At 46.7% G+C, this 17,839-nt stretch overlaps 1 protein-coding gene across 5 annotated transcripts in view; it reads right to left on the bottom strand.

Annotated features, from left to right (window-relative positions):
- The window catches only part of LOC137351703 (dedicator of cytokinesis protein 7-like), a 215,906-nt gene that overhangs the window by 112,225 nt on the left and 85,842 nt on the right, over positions 1 to 17,839 (bottom strand). For all 5 annotated transcript variants that reach the window (XM_068016430.1, XM_068016429.1, XM_068016428.1 and 2 more), the window contains 6 exons: positions 16,948 to 17,077; positions 16,050 to 16,120; positions 13,450 to 13,591; positions 9,878 to 9,973; positions 4,490 to 4,576; positions 983 to 1,184 (listed from right to left, as the gene is read on the bottom strand). In XM_068016430.1, coding sequence (XP_067872531.1) covers positions 983 to 1,184; positions 4,490 to 4,576; positions 9,878 to 9,973; positions 13,450 to 13,591; positions 16,050 to 16,120; positions 16,948 to 17,077 — 728 coding nt within the window. The remainder of the gene's footprint in view (positions 1 to 982; positions 1,185 to 4,489; positions 4,577 to 9,877; positions 9,974 to 13,449; positions 13,592 to 16,049; positions 16,121 to 16,947; positions 17,078 to 17,839) is intronic.

The following is a 17,839-nucleotide window of genomic DNA, read 5'->3' on the forward strand; positions in this document are numbered from 1 at the left end:
TTCACATTCAGCTTTAATATTTCTGAAGTCTCACTGAACTGGGAGAATGAAAGAGCTGACTAACATTCCACCAGAGGGCACTAAGCAGTCAAACCGCAGCAGCTCCAGAACAGCCTCATACTGAGCTCTGGGTCGGATTTAACATCAGACCCCCAAATCAATCCAGACCATGGGTTTCAGACTCTTCACAGTGGCACATAAGGCAATCATCAACACATTAATTCCTGTTGAGCATCTTTCATGTGCTTCCCATTCCAAAACTACAGATTCTCATTTGTGTTGCAGACAGCCCTTTGCTCTGTATTGCATACATGGAGTGTTGCACACAAGTTCACTTGTCACATGTTACATTGGTTAATTTTTGTCTGGATTAAGTGTTTTAACTGAAAAACATTTCATAATCAACAGACTACCCAGCTCCTAAGTGTTGCAGTCCTTGCTCACTGTTAAATCAGTGTTTTTATTAACAGATTCATGCCGTTCATGTGATATGTTAAACATCTGGTGAGATGTTTGACTGCCCCAGCACCCTCCCTTCATTTACACTGATCTCTCCAACACCCACCCCAGCATGAATCAAAACTCTAAGGAAAGGGAAAGGGGAGGGAGAGAGAGAAGGGATAAACAAAAGAGGAATGAGGTGAAGGAGGGAGGGAAAGTAGTGCAGAACAGCAGAGCAGTGGGAAGAAGAGGGGGAAGGTGGGAGCACAGGACAACAGAAGGAGGAAAAGGAGAGTAGGAGAGCAGGAGGGGAAAGGGGAGTAGGATGGCAGAGCAGAGAAACTGGAAGAAAGAAAGATAAAAGTATCTTGAAATGTGGTTTTGTGAATGGGAGGAGCCAGGATTTGAAGGTAATGTTCACTTGTACTGTCTGACTGAATTTTCTAACAGTTCACTTGAGTAATGTCACTGTGCTTTAAATCAGAGGAAAGCTGCACAGAGCGGAGTTAATTTAATGAGCATATATCAGGGTTTACTGTACCTCCTTCTGCTCCCATCCCAGAACTCAAGACCAACAGGGGCAGCAGTTTGTCTAACACCACATTCAGAAATCGGACCAGCTCCCCTAACTGAACCAGCTTGAGCATGGAAACAGCCTGGCTCAGTGCCTCAGTTTGATGGGCTAAAGAATAGTGTTTGCTCACAGCTTCACACAGTGAGAAGAATCGCTCCAGGTTCCTGTCCTGTAAACAGAGCACAACGTAATGGGCAACCAAGAAATCAGGAGAAGCCAGACTTTATCCTTTCAAATATTCTTCCTTAATAATGTTGAACAAAATAAAGAGAAACTCATAAAACTAAATCATAATGTTATTGCTGGTGTCCACAAAACATTCATAGGAACATAGGAAGGGAACATTCAGCCCCTCGCGCCTGTTCCACCATTCAATTGGATGATACCTGATCTGTACCTTAACTCCACCGACCTGCCCTGGTTCTGTGACCTTTAATAGCCTTGAAATTTTTAATTGACCTCTCTTCAACAGCTTAGAGTTCCAGGTTTCCACTACCCTTTGTGTGACTGCAGTCCCTGCAGTGCCCACACTTTGTGGAGAGCCTCCAGCTTACTGCTGGGCACCCTGTGCTCCTACTCCAGGGCCACTTGAGTGTGGACAAGACTGCGGAAGAGAGGCGGGCAACCATGGTGGCTTCACCCTCCAAGGGCAGCCTCAATCCTTGACCTATAGATGGCTACCTTGGCCAGGCTCAGGACCAACCCACAAGAGGTGTCCTCCATCTTGCCCACCCTACTTCACACTGGGTGACCAAAGATCAGGAGTATCGAACTGAAGGGAAGACAGAAATTGACGAGCAGCCACCTTGCATAATCAAACAGGGCTACAACCTCTCATATGCAACATATATAACACACAGACTCATCCAGGATCATTTAGATTTCTCTATATAAAGGTAGAATTTAACCAGTGAACCAGTGAGCCAAGTCTTTAACAGATGAAACTTTACTGAAACACTCAGCCGTGTAAGGCCCAGAAGCCAGACCAGTAATAAGACACATGCGCACTAAAGACTCCTGTTTCTTCAGTTTGACCCACTTAATGCAAATCATCACTCAGTGAGAATGAGAAGGGATAAACACTGGAATTGGATAAGGCATCTACACTGTTTAGGTAGATTGCATGTGTTTGGTTGGTACCGTGGGGGCTCTCTGGCCTCTGTACCCATTCTGGAACTGGCACAGTGGCGCAGCGGGGTGGCACAGTGACGCAGTGGTTAGCACCGCAGCCTCACAGCTCCAGGAACCCGAGTTCAATTCTGGGTATTGCCTGTGCGGAGTTTGCAAGTTCTCCCTGTGACCCCGTGGGTTTTCGCCGGGTGCTCCGGTTTCCTCCCACCGCCAAAGACTTGCAAGTGATAGGTAAATTGGCCATAGTAAATTGCCCCTAGTGTAGGTAGGTGATAGGGAATATGGGATTACTGTAGGGTTAGTATAAAAATGGGTGGTTCTTAGTCGGCACAGACTCGGTGGGCTGAAGGGCCTGTTTCAGTACTGTATCTCTAAAATTAAAAAAATTAAAAAATATTCTAGGCTAACACTTCGGTGCAGTGTGGAGGGAGTACCACATTGTCAGTGGCAATGCCTTTTAGATGAGATGTTAAACCAAGGCCCCCGTCTTCCTGTTCCAGTGGCCTAGGAAGATGTTAAAAATCTCCTGGTACAAGATGAACAAGAGGAGAGAATTTTCAGAATCCTGGTTAATATTTCTCACTCAACCAGCATCAACAAAGACAGATTATCTGCCCATTAACCTTCCTGCTTTTGTCATCTGCAATAGCTGCTATGTTTGCACATTGAAGTAATTTGTTCTGTGTGAATTGTTTACTGCCATTTTGACAGAAATAATGAGGTCAGAGTCTATTTTACTTAAAATAAGAGTCAAACAGTTAGGAATAGCAGAAATGTAACTTTATAATCTTCAAGTATAGATTTTTTTAAAAAATTAAATTCACAAGATCACCAAATAGAAGGGAACTGAAGATGGGAAATGTCAATAATTTAAAAGTAAGACTCTCAAAGGCAGGCACTTCTCCACAGAATCCTGGAAAAATCCAGCTCATAAATACAGCCACTTTTTAAATCACTGAATGGACAGAACACTCTGACATCATTCAGTGAGCTCAGAATATGATGAGATCACTCAGAGCTCAGAATATGATGACCACTGTTACTGCTAAGCTGCAAGAGTGTGCTGCTGTGCAGCAGCCTGAATTGTACTGCATGGGCCTTGCTCTGATAAATAACGTGTGCGCACAGCTGCACAAGAAAATTTAAAGGAACCACACAATGAAATAAATGGGCCATGCACAGCAACTAAATTTTAAAGGGAACATTGATGAAGACATCACTCAATGAGCTCAGAAAACATGACATCATTCAACAAATCAGGCATATTATGACATCATTCAGCGAGTTCAGAACATGATGACATCGCAGTGTGCTCAGGTTAAAATGACATCATGCAATGAGCTCAGAATATGATGACATCACTCAATGAGCTCATGCTGGGCTGAATTTTACCAGCCACTCAACGCCGTGGGTCGTGGTGGGGAGGCCCGTAAAATGCTAGCGGGAGCGGCCCGGCCATGACCCACGATGCCGAGAAGGCCCCACTGGATATTAGCGGCGGCGGCAGCGAGGCCTCAGTGCGGACCCCTTGCCGCTTGGCGGTAGGACCTTCATTAAAATATTTCAATGAGCATTAATAAAACTCAAATTAACTTACCTGCCGTGGCGGCCGCCCCACACCGATTTTACGGCCAACTGGCTGCGACTCGCGTGTCTTCGGAACTTCGTTGGAGTTCCGAGGCGAGACACTGGCGGGGAGGGGGGAGGAATAAAATTATCAGGGTGGGGGAGCGGGGAAAACACTTTTTATTGGCTGTGGGGATGGTGGGAAGGGTTTGAAGGGTAAATGCGAGAAGGTTGGGTGGAAAGTTCTGGTTGGGAATAAAATAGGTTTTCTGAATACAGGGCAATTAAAAGACCATGGGGGGGTGGGGGGGGGTTGGAAAAGGGCCTCCACCTTCTAATTATTTATTAAAAGCAAATGAAATCTAATATCCCTTGAAAATGTAAACTTTTGCTAAGGGCTTGATGCCCTTTAAAAATGGCGCTGGCTCCTGTGCGGTGACGCCGGGTGCCGTTGCCAGGGACGCAGCGGCCGCCCCCTCTACGTCATAGGGGGTGGACGCTCCGCCCCCTCCATTTAAATCAGCCCCCGCGCGTAATATTGCAGGGACTGTGCGGCAGCACTTCCAGCCCACTGAGAACACTCATGAAGCTCACAATATGATGGCGGGAGGGGGAGAAACACTTGTTTAGTGTCCCACAGCTCGCCTGCAAAATTGAATTGTAGCCAGGGCCTCCTAGCCACGGGAATGGGCAGTTGACTGGCTTTGCTAGTCTGTTGCCTCAAAGTCAAAATCAAACTTGACAGCTCCTGATAGTTATCAGTCTGAAATAATTTACCTGTGTGTGCACTGTCGAAACTGGTCGCAGCTCCAATCTAAAGACTGTTTTCCGATTATCCAACCACTTCAGTCCAGGCAGCGAGGTCTGAAATAAAGAACAGGGACAGTTACTAGGACAGTTATTTCAGGGTGGCCTTCTCCAAATGCTAAACGTGACCCCACACTAAGGGATCCTACTCCAGTACTGCATAGCACTGTTCAGAATAGCATTGTCAGGCACTGAGCAACTCTGCACAGAATGGCACTCATGGCATGACACTATCACAGGATCAAACCTTCCTTCCCCAAGTGACGAGACTCAAATTGGTGCCAAGCCGAGAGCTGCCACAATAATAAGTGTGGGCGAAAATTCATAATGATGTAAAACTGAAAAAATAAACTGCTGCCATTGTCAGACCTAGAGGGAACGATCGAGATGCCAGGGTACCTGCTGTACCTGTCTAGACAGTGTCTGTTTTAGAACTGCACCATCTCGCAAAGGAACAAAATAAATAACAAAGCAGATATAAAAAGCTTTTTCTTTTGAGTCATAACTATGAACTACATTCATGAGTTCTCAGTGCTGGCTGACATCAAATGTAGCATCAAGTATCCAACCAATCACTGCAACCCTTGACGTTTCACCTCATGATTCCATCCTCACGGCCTGCTCCAAAACAGTAATGGTTACGTCAAGCAGAAGAGCGGGAAATAAAATAAACACCTAAATATACGTCAATAAATTTAACTGTGTGCCAGCCATACATAAAGGGAGTTGAGATGAAATTATAGATATTATCTGAACAGTTTGTCATGGGTTCATGACCACTGCCTCAAGAAGGCCATTCCCTAAATTATCAGTCAAAATACCGGTGTGTAGATTAGCTTTGGAGAAATTGCATTTGATAGAGTCTGTACTTGTGTACACTGTGCGCAGGCTGTGAAGAAACAAACAGCAGCTGCTGACTCCCCACCAAAACACACCAACACTGAGCAGCAGCAAGGTCAGAGGATCAGCAGCACCTAATGAATGTGTTTATGTTTGCCTTTGTTTTGCAAATTTCCACATCCATAGTACAAGCAAAGGGCATCGTGTCTGACCAAGTCTTCAGTTGTGAATTGCTCACATTCCCAGCGCTGCTGAGATGCTGTGAGGGATGCCATTGTTGGGGGGGGGGGGGGGGGGGGCGGCGGAGCAGGGGTTTGGAGCAGACTTCAATGAAGACACTTGACTTGTGACAAGTGTGAAGTGGGGCGGCTTCCTCTAGTGGAGGCTGAACAATGTCAGGAACTAAATTGTCACCAGTGGCAACAGATAGAATTAGAATCATTTTTGATTGAGATGGCCTGGACCAGGAGAAGGCTTTTGACAGGATATCGCACACCTACATGATGGACGTGCTTTCCAAAATGGGGTTTGGGGAGGGAATCTGCAATTGGATCCAACTGCTCTACACAAACATCAGTAGCGCAGTCTCAATCAACGGGTGGGAATCGGAAAGTTTCCCGATCAAATCTGGAGTCAGACAGGGCTGTCCTCTCTCCCCGGTCTTGTTTGTTTGCTGTATTGAACCCTTTGCTGAGTCTATTAGGAAGGATGCGAGCATAGGAGGGGTGACAATCCCAGGCAGTGGAGGCACTCAGGTTAAAACCTCCCTGTACATGGATGATGTCGCCGTCTTCTGCTCGGATCCGCTGTCCGTGCGCAGACTGATGAGCATCTGCGACCAGTTCGAACTGGCCTCGGGAGCCAAAGTTAACCACGGCAAGAGCGAGGCCATGTTCTTTGGCAACTGGGCTGACCGATCCTTTGTCCCCTTCACCGTCAGGTCAGATTACCTGAAGGTGCTGGGGATATGGTTCGGAAGGGCCGGGGCGTGCACCAAAACATGGGAGGAGCGAGTAGCCAAGGTACGACAAAAGTTGGGCATGTGGGGGCAGCGATCTCTCTCCATTGTGGGTAAGAACCTGGTCATCAGGTGCGAGGCACTCACGTTGTTGCTCTACATGGCGCAGGTCTGGCCCATACCCCACTCCTGCGCCGTGGCAGTCACCCGAGCCATTTTCCGCTTCATCTGGGGATCTAAAATGGACCTGGTCCGGAGGGACACGATGTTCAAATCTCTGGACAATGGCGGGAAAAATGTACCCAACGTGGCCCTCATCCTGATGACCACCTTCGTGTGCGGCTGCATCAAGCTGTGTGTCGATCTCCAGTACGCAAACTCCAAGTGTCACTACGTTCTGAGGTTCTATCTGTCCCCGGTGTTGCGAAGGATGGGCTTGGCCACATTGCCGCGGAACGCTCCATGCAGTTGGGCCGTGCCGTACCACCTATCCTTCGTGGAGTAGTTTCTGCCGGAAAACACCTTTGACCACCGGTCCATCAGGCAGTGGTCTGCACGGAATGTCTTCAAGGCCCTACGGGAAAAGAAGACGGTGGATCCTGTCGGATGGTTCCCCGAGCAGACCGTCAAAGTCATTTGGCGGAATGCCTCATCACCAGAACTTTCAAACAAGCACCAAGACGTAGTTTGGCTGGTGGTGAGAAGGGCCCTCCCCGTCAGATCCTTCATGCACACCCGAAGTCTCGCCCCCTCCGCACAGTGCCCCCGCGTTGGCTGTGGTGGGGAAGAGACGGTCGCCCACCTCCTCCTGGAATGTGTCTTTGCAAAGCAGGTGTGGAAAGAGATGCAGTGGTTTTTGTCGAGGTTCATCCCAAGCAGCTCTGTAACACAGGAGTCTGCTCTACGGGCTGTTCCCAGGGACGCACATCAAGACAAACATCAACTGCTGCTGGAGGACTATCAATTCGGTGAAAGACGCCCTTTGGTCTGCCCGAAACTTGCTGGTCTTCCAGCGCAAAGAGTTGTCCACCACTGAATGTTGCAGACTGGCACATTCCAAGGTCCAGGACTACGTGCTGAGGGACGCACTAAAGCTTGGTGCAGCCGCAGCAAAGGCTCAATGGGGAAAGACCACAGTGTAAGGTCCCCCCACCAAGCTGAACTGAGGGGCTGGATCCATGGGAAACCCCTCGAACTGTATCGTTGATATTTTCATTTGCTGTAAATGTGAAACTGTAATTGGCATGACAATAGTGAAATGGAAGGGTTGTGAAGAAACTCATGATAGTATGGAAGCAAACTGATCTCCCTTGCAATGTTTGTATTTTTTGGTGCTGTTTGAAACTGTTTGGCAATGTAATTTTTGCAGATTTTTATGAATAAAGAATATTTTGGAAACAAAAACAAAAAAAAAAATTTTGGATTGAGATGGGAAAATGCCAGTCCAGGGCGGAGACAGTGATTGGACCTGGGTGGGCAATTGGTCATATTAGATCTGCCTGGGGGAGTGGGGAGATGATCTGTGGGCCCTTATTGATTGCCTTGGGTGTCCTCGGTGTCAATTAGTCATTGGAGCAGTGCCCAACAGTGTAATGATGGGCTGGATGGAGACAAATAATTACAGGGCAACTTTTAAAGCTTAAGGAAAGGTCACGGGGCATAGTAATCACAGCTGCTTTCGACTAGAAGAAATAGACACAGTGTCAGGGCACCATAATGCCAGTGACCACTTCTGAACTTTGAAAGTACATATTAAAGACCTAGCTGTGGGGGGATGGTGGGGAGAGGAAGGTTGGAAGATGGGTTCACTTCTGGGAGAGCTCATTGTTCCGACCAGGTGAAAAGGGGTTCCCTCTCAGCCTTTGCCTGATTTAACCGTAACAGGGTTTAATTTTAAAACACTGTTTTTAGCTCCCCCTCAGTGAATCCTTGTTCACTGCTTCAATTGAGAAGTGGGTGGGAGGCCTCAGAATCAGGTAAAGGGGGCAGCGGCTGCCGCTTTGTAACAGGAGTAAACAAGCTAAGATGTAGTGACAATGACAGAAGCCCACGAGATTAAGCACTGAGCCAGCAGCAGAAGCTCCTTTAGGAAAGTTTCAATGCATTAAGCACTTTAACTGAGTGGGTGCAGCCCTAACCTTTCATTCCCCCTAATATGTGACCCCTAGCTGCCCCCACCCCTAGTCTCCCAATCCCTTCCTCTGCCTCTTCGCCATCCCCCTGTTCTCCACCTGTTTCCTTGCACTGAGCTTAGTGGGTTGGAGATAATCATAATATCAGGCGTGGAAGGCACAAGGCCCGAGAGGGATGTTAGTTGCTGGCCTGAGGTAGCAAGCTCAAGGTCTGACCATGGCTACTCTATAAGTCTGCTGGCCTGGCCAAGTAGTCTGAGTGTGGAACAGGCCATGGTCTGAGGCGCAACGAACCACTGGATGGCAGTAAACAAGCAGTGTCAGGAAGGATGGAGGGAGCTTTCTGGGCCAAACATTTAAGTAGTACTTAAATTTGGGAGTGGGCTTGGATTTTAAGTCTAAATAATGTCTTAAATTTCATAACCTTAGGCAGATGGCCCAGGCAGTATGGTGGGGCCTAAATCCCAGGTATAAGCAACAATGCAGCCTGGGACATATGTCAAACAGAACATAATAAGCCAGGGCAGGGCCCCAGAGCCCTGAAACAGCTTAGGAGGAGGAAATGACTTTAAAAATAAAACTTGGGCAGAGATCCAATGGTGCCACTGGTTTCAGTGGAGTGCAGAACATGTGAAAAGTAACGTGAGGCCTAGCAACCGTTAAGTGGGGAGGAGAAGATCTTACACAAGAGAAAAACCCAAATACAAATCAAATAATACAAATTTACACTGCCAGGCACACAGTTAGATAAAACGCAGTAAACTGTAAAATCATTTCATTCACTTGCAAGCAGTAATGAGGCTCAGAGCTTGTAGTGAAGGAAATTGGGAGAGGAAGATTGAAGGGGTGGCAGAGCCACCTAGTGTTTGGAGGACTGAATAGTAAATTTGATGGCAAGTGTGAATAATTTAGTTTTTAATTACAAGCTTTTAATTATAAGCAGCCATCAATAGCAAATGACAGAGGCAACATGAAGTGTGCGCAATCACAAAACTTTCAATACAACATAGATCTACTGGATCTCACTTGACAATACTCCTGCTAAATTGGATTATTTATAAGAACATGAGCATTATTCCATCTAGCAATGTATTATTCTGCTGTTTAGGTGAAGCTGTGTCCTTCTACGGACATAAAGTTCAATTGATGTCAAGTAAACGCTGGTTGAGGTTACCCAGTGCTCCTCAGCTGCAGGTTAGCACTCAGGGTGCGTAGGTTTTTTAAATTGCTGCTGACATGTTTTCACTTGATGGGGGAATCCCAGTGTACTTTCCAAATAAATGGCTTTCTCACTGGATATTTTTTAAGTATGAAGTGTGGCATCTGAAATGTAACACCAGTGGTGTGACAACTGATGTATGCTGAACACAGACCTGATGACCTGTTGTTATATTCATATAAATAACTATTTAGTAGCTGTGTACTCACAGAGTTTACTGAATAATGGAAGGGAAGTTTGTCCAAACAAATAGGAAGCTCGAAGATTCCACAGCGCAGGTGTCCATTGTCCAGGACTGACAACCACTGTCGTGAATTAAAGAGATGGGCAATTAACACTCTATAGTGACCCAGGAACACAAGTAACATTTCTATGCTATTCATTATCCTTTTGCAAGTGAGAGAATGGAATGCAGAATGCATTCTTGTTATATAAGGAGCAGTTTGTTCAGTCAGTAATCAGGATGCTGGGAAGTTTACGATCACCAACGCTGATCACAATCAGAAACAAAATCAAACAGTCAAATAGCTTCAGCATCCTGCATCGAAGTGGTTCAAAATAGCACGTGGTTGTACACAGATCTGATCCATTGACTCTTTCTCTTCACTATGTGACCCTTCCTTGTTTGATGCTGGGTGGAGTGCCTGTCCAAATCAGCAACCTCCAATCTGGCCCAGCACCTCCACCCACACACACACAACCGGAGTCTTGGAGCCCTGCTTGCCAGTTTACCAGCTCTGGCAACAAAACATACCCTCACCACATCACAACATGGTCTCAGTTTGACACCCACCCAGTGAGCTTACGTAAGAACACAAGTAATAGGGAGTAATAGTAGGCCATACAGCCCCTTGACCCTGCTCTGCCATTCAATAAGATCATGGCTGAAATTCTACATCATCTCAACATCCCCGCCTTATCCCCATATCTTTTGATTTCCCCTAGTGTCCAAAATTCTAATAATCTCCATCTTCAATAAATAATACTCAATACCTAAGCATCCACAGCCCTAGAGAATTCCAAAGATTCACAACCCTTTGAGTGAAGAAATTTCTCCTCATCTCAGTCCTAAAAGGCCAATCCCTTATCCTGAGACTGTGTCCTTTAGTTCTAGACTCTCCAAGCAGGGGAAACAGCCTTTCAGCATCTACCCTGTCAAGCCTTCTATACATTTCATCCTTCTAAACTCCAGAGAATAAAGACCCATTCCACTCAATCTCTCCTCATAGGACAGCCCTCTCATCCCAGGAGCTTATAACATCTTTGCCTTCTCATTTAAGGGTTGGTATTGGCTGGGAATCTGACTATTGAAAGTGGCAGGGATCTGGTGCTGGGAATGCAATTGTCTGAAAAATAAAAAATATAATTAAAGAACATGGTGCCAAAAACGCTGGAAAAAATAATTAAGCTACATCTGTGCTCGTGGATGCACTGATATGATTTGGTCAAAGTATATTTAATTATTTTGCATTAGTTTGTTGCCTTTCCAGCTGAATTCCTAACTCAATTATTTTCTGGAATTCTGCTTTCAATTTTCAGGAGAAAGATTCTAATCACGAATCACACTTTATAAATGTAGCTGTAAATTACTATGGAGACCGATTAGGGTGGAGTGCAATTAGAAGTCAGACCAGCAGTACTCATGGACTAGACAGAGGAGCTGGAAAGGGTATAGGGTAAGGTGGAAAGGGAAAGCTGATAATTTTAAATTTAGAAGCAATTGCCTAGTGTTAATCCTGACAGGAAGGGGCCATGATCCAGTTATATGTGACATTGATATCTCTATTTATTGCCAAGATTTATATTCAGTCTCCCTTTTATCTAAGGATGAAAGGGCTGTCCTTATTTAAAAATACATTCTTGTTGTGCTCTCTGTATCACATTACGCACTCTGTTTACAGCATAACCAGCTCCTGAACAAAAAGCAAGAGCCACAGCAAGCACAAATCAAAATTCAGATAAAATGCGGAATGAGGAAAATGTCCAATAATCTTTGGGAGCAGCTGCCTCATCATCCCAGAATCACAATCCAAGTAGATTCAGGAGCCCCCACTTCCCCTCAAGACTAATAGTATAACATTTTGTTTTTAAATAACTGCTGCCTGCAAACACTAGGTGGAGACATCCATACACTGAGGTGGAGGGACCCCCGCACATCGGAGAGGGTGCCCCGCAGTGGGGGGAGAGCGCCTCGCACTAGGGGTGAGGGTACCCCACACTGGGTACAGAGTGCCCCGCACTGGGTGGAAGGTGCCCTGCATTAGCTGGAGATCCTAAAGCTGCTTCAGTGTGGGGAGGAACTGAGGCGAGTCAGAAGCACTCAAGCTGTGTGGAGCTGTGGATGAGGCCTGCAGTCAGCTCTCCCTCCCATCAATTTAAATGCCGGCAGAAAGCATCTATGTTTGGGGCTGCTCCGTATTCTAAAAAACAATATAAAGGAGAGGTACTGTAATCTCAGCCTCTCCATTTAATGTACGATATGTTTCTGTTTTTACTGTCGAGCAGAGTCTTGACTGGGGAGCAACATTCCTCGAATGCCCGGCAGCAGCTGTACTTGGCTTTTCTAGATAGTGATGACCCTGCAGCCTGACTGTAGCTCACACGGGGTTACTTCAGGTCACTGAATATGGGCCCGCACCTCAAATCCTAAACCAGCTTTTGTTGACTAGAATCAGTACAGGATTCTCAGCCAGGAGGACCAGTAGCCACGCAGGGAGAGGGTGGTACGCTGACAGGGAAAGTGCGGTACCCAAACAGGGAGTGGGCGGTACCCAGGCAGACAGAGGGCAATACACTGACAGGGAGCGTGCTGTACCCAGGCAGGGAGCATGCGGTACCCAGGCAGGGAGTGGGCAGTACCCAGGCAGGGAGTGGGCAGTACCCAGAGAGGGCATAGGCAGTACGCTGACAGGGAGTGGGCAGTACCCAGGCAGGAAGAGGGCAGTATGCTGACAGGCAGCGGGTGGTACCCAGGCAGGGAGTGGGCAGTACGCTGATAGGAAGAGAGCAGTATGCTGACAGGGAGCGGGCGGTACCCAGGCAGGGAGTGGGCAGTACGCTGACAGGGAGTGAGCGGCATGCAATATGCCTGACTTTCTTCTCTGGAAATGAATGGAAGGAAAATCAGGCGGGTTTTTCTAATGCTGTGCAGTGTCCCCACTAGATTTTCCTTTCTGTGATCCACTCAGACCATGTTTAGTGCCCAGTGGGGAAAGACGAAAATCTACCAGCGAGTTAAATCCAGGTGAAAATTTTGACTCTTGCAAAATAATCCTGATCTTATTTCTGATCTGATTAGGTTTGATTTGCATTGAGAACAGCACGGGTATATTCTACAAGAATGAGTTGTATGTTAAAGTCCCTTCATGCCCCTGTACTTATTCCCTGAAGATGTTGGACAGATCACACTACCTCTAAAAGTACCAGACAAGTGGTCTCTGTATGACAGGGCTTTCACTACAACATTCGGCATGCGGGATTCCAATCGTGAGCACTGAGCTTGCAATGGAATCAAACTAGTGTGTCATGAAACCAAACGTTTCCCATCTGCAGATCTGCTTGATGTACATCCTTTGACTTGGCCAAAGGAGGGACTGTGGCCTGTTGTAGCACTCATCCTGCTCCTGCAGCAGGGGGTCTGCTAACTCGGCTCAGGCCAGGCACAAAGCCTGGTGTCTACCTGGGCTGTTTGGCTTCAGTATCACACTGGATGGTGATTTACCCATTGCGCCATAGGGGGAAACATATCAGCAACGGTTCAAGTGATGGCGCGGAGACTTACACTGTAGCCCACTGGAACTTCAGGGCTGTCCTGGCTCAGCTTGGGCTGACAGTTAATGTGGTAAAAGGTGAAAAGCAGGTGATGGTCTTCGGTGAGGCTGGAGGGCAGCTTAATCTTCACTTCTTCATAGAAAAAAGGAGACCTAATAAGGGAGTTAAAAACAATCAGCTCAGAAAGCAATGTTCTAAAATAAACCAGCAACAGAATGTAAAGATACACACACTTGAAAAGGAGGAATGTGCAGGGTTATGGGGAGAGAGCTGGGGAGTCGGAGTTATTGGATAGCTTTCAAAGAGCTAGCACAGGCAGGATGGGCTAAATGACCTCCTTCAGTGCTGTCTGATCCTATGTTTGCTATATACTGTACCAGAGGGCAGGTCACTTGGAACCATTGTTATGGTGGAATCTCTGATGCTGTGACTGCTCACAGTGTGAATGGATGCATTAGAGACACTCAGGGGCTGGTCTACCACAGTGCCCAGGTCCAGTAAAATAAATGAGGGAAGAGCTTACTTGATAACTCTGTTGGGAATACCAGTCCCACCACCAGCCCATTGCAACTGAGCCACTGAGGCTCTGAAGCTTCCTGGTCTGATCTCAGTACTCCTGAATTAGGGAGCAAAAATCATCTAGGGTTAATGCTCCTGAACAGTATCCAGTAATCCAAATGGAAAATGCATGTTTGGAGGTCGAGTGAGAACAGGTTTGGCTATTATTCCCTCCTTTAATTTTTAAACGCAGGGACATGGTGACTGCATGGGCACAAACAATGCAGACACTGAGCGCATACAGGCGCTCCGTGCAGGGGGACACAGAGCATACAGGCGCTCCGTGCGGGGACACACAAAGCGTCGATGCGCTCCATGCACACGGACACAGAGCGTACAGGCGCTCCATGCAGGGACACACAGAGCGTACAGGCACTCCATGCAGGGACACACAGAGCGTACAGATGCTCTGTGCGGGGGCACACAGAGCATACAGGCGCTCCATGCAGGGGCACACAGAGAGTACAAGCACTCCGCGCAGAGTGTACAGTGTGACGGAAACCACACTTGCCAAATTGAGACATATTAATTTCGTCATATGGAACATTATTTTTGAACTGGTACTCCACTTGAAATAACTTGTTTAAAAAGACCACAAAAGTGGTTGTAAACATGGCTGCACATTTGCATTCTAAAAGACAGTTGCATAAAAAAGACAATGGGAGTACTACCTGATTCAATTAACCAGATGGATTTTGTCAATAGTGATGATCAAGAGAAATTGAAAGTCATTGAGCCAGCATTCCACCCCCCCCTCCCCCCCCACTGAGATGGTCTGGTAAGCTTGGGGGAACCCACAAATCTCGCAGGAGAGCCTGCTCCAAATAAGGAGCTAGTCACATGACTAACCTGCTGGCCAACCTGGGGACTTTGGATTGTGTCTGACACAGAACAGTTTGGAAAGAGACTGCAAGAGAACTTCAAGAAGAGAGCATCTCTCTCTCTCTCTCTCTCAAAGTTCCAGGAACCAACGGAAGTAACTCAAGCCTCAAGACAGAAGACCAGTAAAACAAGTTTGAAAGTGTGCACTGGGCCCCAACAAGAACTGCAAGACTTAACTTCAACCAAAGACTTTACATACAATCCAAAACCAGTAACTGAACTCTAGTTATTACTTCAAACCTTTCCACTTCTTTCTCTTCCTCTGTCTGTCTCTATTTGTGTGTTTGTTTATCACGTATGCATGCTAGCATGGTCGCATCACGTATTCTTAGTAGTTTTAACTGAGTTAGAGTTTTAAGATCAATAAACTTGCCCTTTCTTGTTTAAATCTGAGAAAACCAGTCTGCTTGATTTCTTTGCAATTACAATTTAGAGAGCAGTGAGTAAGGACTCACTGAGGGGAAGCTAAAAACATTGTTTTAAAATTAAACCCTGTTATAGCCAAACCAGGAAAAGGCTGAGAGAAAGGCTGAGACCTAGATCCCTGCCTTACCTGGTCATAACAACAGGCACTCTGCGCAGGTACACAAAGCGTGTACAGGCATAAATGAAAACACAATCCATATTGCAAAGATATTCCTGATAAAGCGTGTGGTTCTGCCATTTATTAAGATATTACTTTAGATTATCTGGCAAGCTCTAAGCATACAATAAATAATCTGAATTCTCCTCCTCCCAATCCCCTCACATTAGATTCTTTCAGGAAGTACCACATTTTGCCTCAGCAGCCAATTACACCCAGTCATTGGAAAAGTGTATGCATTGTAGTGAGGAATTATCTGAGAGCCTGATTTTCCAAGTTTCCCTCATGGAAAACTCCTCATCTCCACTCACCGGAGAGTCCAGCTGCAATCATCTCCTCACCCATGGAGGGTGTGTGGTGGTGGGGGGGGGGCAGTATCCATAGCCCAGTTATCTCGCCACGACCATGCCAGTCAAAAGCCAGCCAGTGCTGCGTTCTAACCAACTTTGCTCTATGGGCCTACAATAGCCAGACTGTAGGACCCAAAGCTCAAACTGCATGTATCTTTACGAGGAAGAGATTTTCATCCCTTCATTGAGCCTGAACTCAAACCCACTATAGCACCAGCACTCCCACCTAGTACGTACTTGCTGTGATAGGCCACGGGTGTATATGATGCAGTCACATATTCAGGATGTCCAGATTTTCCAAAAATGACCTGCAAGCAAGTAGTTATTGATCACATCATCTGCAGCTCAGAGTCACAGGATAGAAATGACACTTAATCAAACTAACCTCAACCATCATAGACACAAAGGCTGCAAGGGCACAAGCAAGGCTGAGATGCAGTGTTACGGTCGAGGTACAGACCTTGCTGAATGGTTTGGAATGGTGGCTGCAGGATTTCGCTAACCATTGCCATCCGGTGCAACTTCACAGCCTCCTCTCCGATTGTGTCACTGCTGGTCATAGCACCAATGAGCAGGGACACACAGAGGAAGGACTGAACAGAGTGGGGGGAGATGCACACTGGGGGGTAGGGGACTGCAGAGTGGGGGAAAGGCTCACACTGGGAGGAGGTGGGACTCACATTGGTGGGAGGGATCACACAACGGGGCGAGGGGCTGCATAGTAGGGGGAAATGCAGCCTGGAGGGAGGGACCACACTGGGGGAGGGGCAGACTGGGAGGAGGGGCTCACACTGGGGAAGGTTCACACTGGATTGGAGGGGCTCACACTGGGGGGAGGGGCTCACACTTGGGGGCGGGTGGGGCTCACATTGAGAGAGAGTTTCATGAGGGGAGACTCGCTGAGGGGAGGGGTGACACATTAAGGGTGAGATTGCGAAACATTCCTAAACAGTTGTATGTCTGTGGATACGAAGGGTGTTCAACACCTCATATCTATTGACAATTAAAACACTCCCTATGCCAGACACCATCACCCACATTATCACCAAATTTCAGACCATCCAGCACCTCGATATGGCTTATAATTTATTAGGTGGCATTGTTTTGTGCGTGAATCCTGGCACATCTCTCTCACCGGCAGGGCACTGCTGGCCTTCACGCTGCCCTTCACGCTGCCCATGAACTGGATTTTCACAGTGATGTTCCGTGCCGATCCCTGTCGGTTTGTAAAATTGAGGAATTGAGGGTAGACATAGAGGAGGTTTCTGAAAAAAGACAACAATATCTTTTAAGGATGTGACAGATTCATTAGGTTTTACCCCTAGCAAAGCATCCCAACCTAACACAGGGTTGAAGGACCACTGATTCACCTGAAGACTGACCATCTTAGAAAGTGTGCCGACTGCAGTTTGCATGGTTTGAGGGGCCCTTTCAATCCGCCTCTCTCCAGTGAGACTCTTGTCAGCTATGTACTAACTGGTTTACAGACAGCAACCTTTCTGCATTTCTGTATTAATAACTGTTAGTGAACAAAATGTTCACAACAGAGATTGCTCCTATTGAACACCCCATCAGTCATTGGGAGTTTACTATCCAGAGCACATCTGCCAGATTTTTGCCCACTCACTCAACCTATCTATATCAGTCTGCAACCTCCTTATGTCCTCTTCACAACATACTTTCCTACCTATCTTTGTGTCATCTGCAAATTTAGCTATCATGCCATCGCTTCCCTCATCTAAGTCATTGATATAAATTGTAAAAAGTTGCCATTCAGGCAGTGCATTTCAGATCATAAGTCACTGCGTAAAAAAAAACAGTATTTCCTGATCTCCGACTCTTTTGCCAATTACCTAAAATCTGTTGACGTCTGGTTACCAACCCTCCTGCCACTGGAAACCATTCTCCTTATTTACTTTAAATGGTTCACTACTCGTGACTGCGCATAAAGCTAATCAGAGTGCTTCTGGCATCTGCTGTTGATTCTTGCTGAATACAGTGATTACAGCTGCTGCTTCCAGCACTCC

This window comes from Heterodontus francisci, chromosome 36 (assembly GCF_036365525.1).
Source record: "Heterodontus francisci isolate sHetFra1 chromosome 36, sHetFra1.hap1, whole genome shotgun sequence".
Classification (NCBI taxonomy): Eukaryota; Metazoa; Chordata; class Chondrichthyes; order Heterodontiformes; family Heterodontidae; genus Heterodontus; species Heterodontus francisci.